General features: G+C 46.8%; 1 protein-coding gene across 1 annotated transcript in view; it reads right to left on the reverse strand.

The window, feature by feature from the left end:
* The window catches only part of STAT4 (signal transducer and activator of transcription 4), a 75,374-nt gene that overhangs the window by 5,517 nt on the left and 61,770 nt on the right, over positions 1-8,087 (reverse strand). The window contains exons 14-19 of the mRNA XM_015566115.1: positions 6,707-6,790; positions 4,894-4,992; positions 3,327-3,462; positions 1,288-1,337; positions 334-428; positions 9-24 (exon numbers count right to left, since the gene is read on the reverse strand). Coding sequence (XP_015421601.1) covers positions 9-24; positions 334-428; positions 1,288-1,337; positions 3,327-3,462; positions 4,894-4,992; positions 6,707-6,790 — 480 coding nt within the window. The remainder of the gene's footprint in view (positions 1-8; positions 25-333; positions 429-1,287; positions 1,338-3,326; positions 3,463-4,893; positions 4,993-6,706; positions 6,791-8,087) is intronic.

Genomic DNA, 8,087 nt, shown 5'->3' on the forward strand with positions numbered 1-8,087 from the left:
TTGCTCACAAAGCCCATGACACACCTGGGAAGGCAGCAGTGGGTCGTATTATCTGATCAAGGGCGGTCACTTAGTGCATTCGCATTCTCCGTGAATGAATCCACAAAGAGCAGACCTAAATTTGCTTTGGGAATCACCCAAAGTTAACTGTGTCTGTAACAGTCGTCTTATACAGAGTAAAGTGAACACCAATATTCTGTGAGGAACGGAAGACACGGCAGCGATTTCCCCTGCACAACATTCAACATGTTTAAAAAGAGAAGAAAAAGAAAGCCAACAGCATAAAAATAAACACCTAGGGAACCCGTCCGCAAAATATAAGCTGTAACTCACCCATCGATCCAAAGGGGAAGAATGTGCTTCTTAATGAGATCTAATATTGCTTCAAGCCACGTCCAGAAGGTGAAGGATTTGCCAGGTAAGTGCTCCTGTTAGCAGAGACAGACACAGCGCAGCATTACTCCCCAGGTGATGCTGATGGAATAATTCAAGCCCTCTTTTTTCAGGGGAAGAATTTCTTGAAGTGAGACAACACTTTATAGAGTTTCTTCTTAAAACAACCTTATCCAGAAAATCCTCAAAATACAGATTATGATACAGAGTCTTACAGAGGAGCTGTTACCTCTCACCCATCAGATCTACAATATAAAAACGATTAAGCCAGTGCTGGCGAGGACACAGGGAACCACGGGCTCTCATTTCTGCTCAGGGCTGTAGTTCAGACAAGTTTCCCATGAGGCTATTTGGCAACGTGCATCGAAAGATTTAAGTATTCCTTTAACTCTTTGCTCAACAGTCTGAAGGAAATATTTAGACGAGTATATAAAAAGGTATATACAAGATCCTAATGGCAACATTAAAAAAATAGCCCAGCTCTAACTGGTTGTGCTCAGTGGATAGAGCACTGGACTGTGGACTGGAGGGTCCCAGGTTCGATTCCGGTCAAGGGCATGTACCTTGGTGTGGGCACATCCCCAGTAGGGGGTGTGCAGGAGGCAGCTGATGGATGTTTCTCTCTCATCGATGTTTTTAACTCTCTATCCCTCTCTCTATCCCGTCCTCTCTGTAAAAAAATCATAAAATATTAAAAAAATAGCCCAAATTGCAAACATCAACATCCAACCAGTTGTTTACAATGTATTTCCACAACCTTAAAACATTCTTATCTTTCCAAATTAAATGCATGCCGCAGGTGAGATGAACAGACTATCTACAGTTGCCAGCTAGAGGAAAAGGAGCACTATTACAAAAGACTATAAATGCCGTCCCCCCTTCCCCTGCGGGTACCTTGCAGAACTTGGACCAGGTGAGATGACCATCACTGTAGCTGGACTGGACTACAATGAAAGAAAAGAATGACATTTTTATTAAACAAGGAGACTCTTCAATTTGGTGCTCAATTTAGATTTCCCTCCTTCTCTCAAGCATTTCTCAAGCACCTGCTCTGCGTTTATAGTGTATTCAGTGCTGGAAACAGTAAACATCTGTCATGCAGTTTATTATAACGGGGCAAATTCTTTTCCATGGAGGAGCTACAGATAGCTTTAGGAAGGGGGTAGGTGCCTAGGACCACACCTCCATGAATGGACAGGAAATACATCGTCCGAGGAGAAGGAAGGGCCCCTCCAGTAGCAAGAATAATGTAGGGTGAAGCATAGTGGACATGAGTATGGTTTATATAAAAGACAGTCAGCCCTGGCCAGTTTGGCTCAGTGGATAGAGCGTTGGCCTGTGGACTGAAAGGTCCCAGGTTCCATTCCAGTCAAGGGCACATACCCGGGTTTTGGGCTCGGTCTCCAGTGGGGAGCGTGCAGGAGGCAGCTGATCCATGATTCTCTCTCATCATTGATGTTTCTATCTCCTTCTCCCTCTCTCTCTGAAATCAATAAAAATATATTAAAAACAGAAGACAGAACAGCCTAGTGTTGGTGAATAAACATAAAACCAATTTGCATCAGTAGACGAAGCCAGATTGCCAGGAGTGCTGACTCTTCCCCTGAAAAGAATGGACAAGCCATCTATTAGGCAATAAGGAGCCATGGGCAGTGAAAGGATCCAGGAGTTTCTATTTAAATTTCCCTTCCTTCCTTCCTTCCTTCCTTCCTTCTCTCTCTTTTTATAGAATGATGTTTTTGTTTTATTTTAAAATATATTTTTATTGATTTCAGAGAGGAAGGGAGAGGGAGAGAAAGAAACATCAATGATGAGAGAGATCATTGATTGCTGCCTCCTGCACGCCCCCTTCTGGGGATCAAGCCACCATGTGGGCATGTGCCCTGACCCGGAATCCAATCGTAAACTTCCTGGTTCATAGATTGATGCTAAAACTATTGAACCACACCGTCCAGGCTCTATCTAAATTTCTAAGAAAATTATACTCAGAAGAATACTTTGATAAAGATCTGAAAGTATATGGTGGCTATCTATGCTACATATTTAAAAGATTTATTCACTCACTAACAAATATAAGTTGAATTCCTACTACTGTGGTTTATGAATTAAATAAGTATCCAAAAGGATACTTACATTAGTAAATGTTATAACATTCTTAAAGCCCTGATCTGTTTAAAAGCCTATGGATCATATACAGTCACAGTACCAGCGGCACCTGTACATCCAACTTAACCAAATCACACAGGTTTCAATGCTGCTCAAATGCGTCCTTGCCCCGCTTTAACTACAAATCTATGCAAACCCAACTTTAACTATTTTTTTGGTGCTAAATGTGTTCGCCCTAAACTTGTCAAAATATAGGGTATCTTTTAAAATTCTTTTAGAAAAAGCTTCACTATAGTCACTACACTGAGTTCCAACGTCTCTATTCTGCAAACGTTAGAAATGTCAGACCGAAATGTTCTTCTGGAAAGGATTAAGTGTTACCTGGTGGGTTTTAATTTCCATTAGATCTTATGGCCCGGGAATCAGCGCTTTTCCCGTTGGTTAAGGGTCACCGTGATATGAATATGAGAGATCAGGCGCCATCAGGACTGCCCGTCATATTCAGCGGAAATGGCGTAAGAACACCCCGGAGACTGGAGTGTGGGGCGGGAAGGAAGGGGCTTTAGGCCCGGACAGGCCTCGCCCGTGTCTTCACGCTACGACACAGCAGCCACGCAGCGGTGGCAAGTTACTGACCTACCCTCATCTATAAGATCAGTATTCTGCCTTCAAGAACGTTTGAAAGATAGTATAGCAGTCAGCCCTGTGCCTGGCGCTGAAGAAATCGTGGTGATCACTGTTATGACCACTAGAAGCAACGTCACCCCCGGCGCTTTACAGCACGGAGTGCCACGCACAGGGCCCAGGCCTCGGCACCTGGCACTCACCTGTCAGCTTCTCGGCCAGCATGTTGAGCTGATCGGAGTTCAGGCCACGCCCCACGTATGAGGAGAACTGCCAGCTCATCACCTCCAGGAGCTGGCTCAGCGTGGCCGGGGGAGGGTTGTTAAAGAAAACCAAGTTCTGAAATAGAGTCGGAACAGGGGTTACATGTCACATCGAACACCCTGCAACCCAACAGATTCCTGATGTCAACTCTTTAGGCCAACCTGAGGGAGCAGTGCGGATACAGAGGGGAAACCGAGTTAGTTTGTAGGGAGACGCTGTAGGCTGTGCAGCTGACTCAGGAGCTCTGTGGGATGCATCCCCAGAGTCCCCCTCCAGGAGCAGGGGGGATCTGGGATGGCTGGTGCTAAGGGGGAGGGTGGCTTTCTTAAAGCAGAAGGATTGCGGGGTTGGGGGGGGCGGAGGGGGTGTGCAGCCCCAGGGCACTCGTAGGCTGGAGAACAAGTTGGGTGAAGAGCTTTGAACGCCTGTAGCTCCTAGGGAATGATGTTTCATTTCAGGGGTGTTGGCTGTTCTTGGCTTTAAAGACGGGGTGACTTCTCTAGTGAGTTCTGTCTCCTCACTGCAGGCAGAGAGGACCCTGCCAGCACAAGGCCCTCCTGGCCAGTTAGTCTGTCTCAGATGCCAGGGCCCGGAAGCTGGGAAGGAATAATAGTGCTGAGTCATTGTCCACGCTGTTTCCTTATCAGGAAAGACACTAGAGCTGACTCAGCCTGCCTGTTCTCATGGCTGGACCAGGTAGAAGAATTCTTCCCTTTGGAAGGAACATTGGCTTTGAGTTAAGAAGTGTTGTTATTTGCATCTGACCTCTTTTCTCTAGAGTCTCTAGACCCTGGTGGTTTCCAGGACGACGCACTGAGGTTTTGTAAGAGGGTCTGGGAAGTGCTTACTCATCTTTTTGCCACGCCCTCCCCTGCTTGTTGGTTAAGAAAAGCATCTGTTGTCTGCTGGAGGCCAAGTCAATGTCTCAAGTAACCACAAGACAGCACTGAAACCCACCTGGAGCCTAGAATGGATTAAATCTGTAATGAACGTCAAAGGGTTAAATAATTACACAATCGACTCAAAAATCGGCACCATCAGAGTGTGGTTAGGCAACACCGATGTCCACTCTAGTTACTTGTTTGGAAACCAGTTCTCTGCCTCCGTGGAAGGGTCTGTGTGAGGTGTGGGCAGAGTAGTGAACAGGCAAGCACAGCAGCCATCACATTCTGGAGCACGCGTCTCCCGTAGCCCAGTCAGCAGTCGGCAGGGTGACCCCAGAGCTCCCGCTGATGCACGTACTGGGGAGCTGACCAGACCCTCCGCCTGCCACCTTTGTTAGCCTGAACTCTCTCAGGGTCCACGCACATTTGAACATAATACTTTGAATCTGACATGAAAGAGGAACCATACAACTCGGTAGACTGGAGTTCTGAAACGCAGCAACCCACAGGACACGCCGAAATTTTATTTACACACAGATTTTTTTTTTTGATGTGGATGGGTTTCGTCGACAAAGCAAATCCAATGGAATTAAAGGAGGAGAAATCAGAATAGAGACTCTACCTGGGAATCATTGGTTGACACATTGTACCAGATGATGGATGCCCACGCATTAGGTAACTGGCTGACATTGGAAATCATCACCACGGGTAAGGAGCTGGTCTGGTTTAAAAAAAAAAAAGCATAGTTATGACAGGTAGGTGCACCTTGACATGATTTTAGACTTGGTCCTCTCCCCTCAGGAGCCTTCTCCAGCCAACCCCACTGCTCCCAGCCTGGTGTCTGCACTGCCCGGTCACCTCGGTGATTTGTGAAGGCTCATGTATGCTTGCCGAGCACGTATGAAAGGTACAGGGAGGAAAGGAGCTGTAGACACTGGAATCCTTTCTAAAGTGCTCGGCCAGCCAGCCTCTTTAACATCTTCCCTGAGACCATGGGAGTATCTATACTTTCTTACATCAGGTACTGCCTAACACGCAACCAATTCGAGCTTGTAACCATCTAGCCAGCCGTGGACAAACTACGGCCTGCGGGCCGGATCCCGCCCGTTTGAAATGAATAAAACTATTGAAAAAAAGACCGTACCCTTTTATATAATGATGTTTACTTTGAACTTATATTACTTCACACAAACACTCCATCCATGCTTTTGTTCCGGCCCTCCGGTCCAGTTTAAGAACCCATTGTGGCCCTCGAGTCAAAAAGTTTGCCCACCCCTGATTCTAGCCACTGTTCTCTCCATAAGTTACACGAAAGAATTGAATTTTAAATTTATCGCTGAGATGGATCAATATGTCCAAATTATGATCTGACACCTCATGAACGTCAGTACTAGACATGGGAGTTTTAACTGGAGAAGACGGTGAAGTCAGCTCTACTGGAACACAAAGCATTATGGGAGATGGCGCCGCGTGGCCTGTTGGTGCAGAACTTAACTCGGTACTTTTGGTGCTGCAGCTTCCCATCTCATGGAAGAAATAGCCTTTCACAGACTGGCCTGGGAGGCTGAGCAACTTTCATCAGTCCCTCCCCAGTAACAGAGGCTAGAAGGCCGTGGACCGCGAAATAACCATGGAGGAACTGCATAGCTCATGGAAACAAGTTTTGGGAAAAGAGATGAGTGAGGAATCCATGATCAATTTTATGAACACGTTTCCAGTCAGACAAAACAGCAAAGGCAGAGCTCTAACATAATACATCCCACAAACAGGGTCGTTGTCTGGGTGTGTGGCAGGCACTGCGCTTATTCGTTCATTTACTCGCAAACGCTGAGCAAGTGCTGTGTGGTGGCACTGCGCTGGGCACTGGGCACTGGGCACGGGGGACCAACGAGGCACGATGCCCGCCTTCAGGGCGCTCACGGTGACCATGTTCACGGTCCCCAGGGTTCTTCATTCCTTCTTTGACTTTGATGGTGAATGTTAAAACAAGGTGCTCTTGGTGTCCCTATTACTTATCTTTACGTTAGAAAAGTCTTTCTGAGGGATTCGTATGTGGGAGTTAAATTTTTGAAAATATATCATGACGTGACATCATGGCTCAAGGACACTGGTTTCTCTTCAGGCGCACCCCTGAGTATCCCCGACTTAGGAAATCCCAGGAAACAAAACACACACACAATCTTCCCAACCAATCATTCGCTAGGCCTGTGTATGGAATTCCTAATGCCCGTGAGATTTTTTTCATTCAGATTCAACCAGTATAATCTATGTTGACTAATTTGTAAGCATTTGACGTATTGATTTTCTAAATTAAAACAAAAATAAGGAATAGGGATGTACTGAGACCTAGAAAAGACTGAGGTTTTTATCTACAAATGCTGACCGGGTCCTGAAGACGTTAGTAGTAAATAGTAGATGTTTCTGGAAACCCCTACCTCCAGATCGATCGTCAGGCCATAGAGGCAGATCTGTGCTTCAAAGGTGATGGAGTGAAGCTCCTCCGTCACCATGTGGCAGCCCTAAGGGAGAGAGAAACACGCCTTCACTCTCACAGACAAACGCAGACTTGCTCTCTGTGACAGGCCTGCTTCTACTGGTAAAAACCAACACATTCTCAGAGTGTAAGCCCCCAACATTCCCCAGGATGCAACAGCTCCCCTGTTCTTTCACAAGTTATTTAGAGTATGTGGTACAGAGTTTGGGGCATCTTCATTTCCACAGACAGGACAACGGTAAGTCTCCAAAACAATACACTTTCCAGCTTTTAAAATTCTAGCATGGTTTCATCAGCTGAAATTCAGATAAATAGCTCTTTCCTTTTTAACTTTCGGAGATTAGTCCTTTGACTTACCGACAAAGAACAAAAGCAAGCCGTGTGTGTGTGTGTGTGTGTGTGTGTGTGTGTGTGTGTAGCTACAACAGAAGCAGCTCGGTGTCATAATGCATTTGTTTAAAAAGAAAGCAGGATTTCCTTCTGGTGACTGTTCCAGCTGGAAATGTCAATAGCATAACAGCTGGGGTTTTGTTTACTTTCTAATAGAGTAAAACCCTAATCTAGATCTCCCAGTGAGAGTGGGGGGTGAGGGTGGCAACAGGCTCCCTGCGCCCCGGAACCTGGGGCCCCGAGGCTTGAGGGTGAAGAGGGCTGACGAGCAGGGGCCCCAGTCCATGCAGTGAGGCCCATGCCTCCCCAGCCCCGGGCAGGGCAGGAGGTCAACTCTCTGGAGCCCATGAATCACAGGAACTGAAAGGGCTCTCTACAAGGTCAAGCTGAAGGCAGAGGTGAGGTGCTGAAAGGGGAAGATGCGGTGAAAGCGTACAGGAAAGCCAGGTGGGCGTGGCTCAGTGGTTGGGCGTCCACCTATGAACCAGGTCACAGTTCAATTTCCGGTTGGGGCACATGCCCAGGTGTGGGCTCCATCCCCAGGGTGGGATGTGCAGGAGGCAGCTGATCCATGATTCTCTGTCATCATTGATGTTTCTATCTCTCTCTCCCTTCCTCTCTGAAAAGGTCTTTGGTTGATATCTTCCCACCCGCCCTCCCTGGTCCCTGATGAACCTTTAAGCACTTTGCCACGTGCCAGGACCTGCAGCTTTGTCATCATCGAGAGCTCGTTGGCCTGACCCCAGGCTACTAGCCAGAATCTCAACAAGACCCCCAGGTGGACTTTGCGAGAAGACCATTCTCAGTGTGGTGTGTCTATGTTCGCCTCAAAAGGGATCTGAGAAATTGGGAGATGGTGTCGGAAGCTTAACCAATTTTAAAAAATCACCCCGTGGGAAAATGAAAACAGAAGTGGAGTTACTCGACTAGAA

This window comes from Myotis davidii, unplaced genomic scaffold (genome assembly GCF_000327345.1).
Source record: "Myotis davidii unplaced genomic scaffold, ASM32734v1 scaffold221, whole genome shotgun sequence".
Lineage (NCBI taxonomy): Eukaryota > Metazoa > Chordata > Mammalia > Chiroptera > Vespertilionidae > Myotis > Myotis davidii.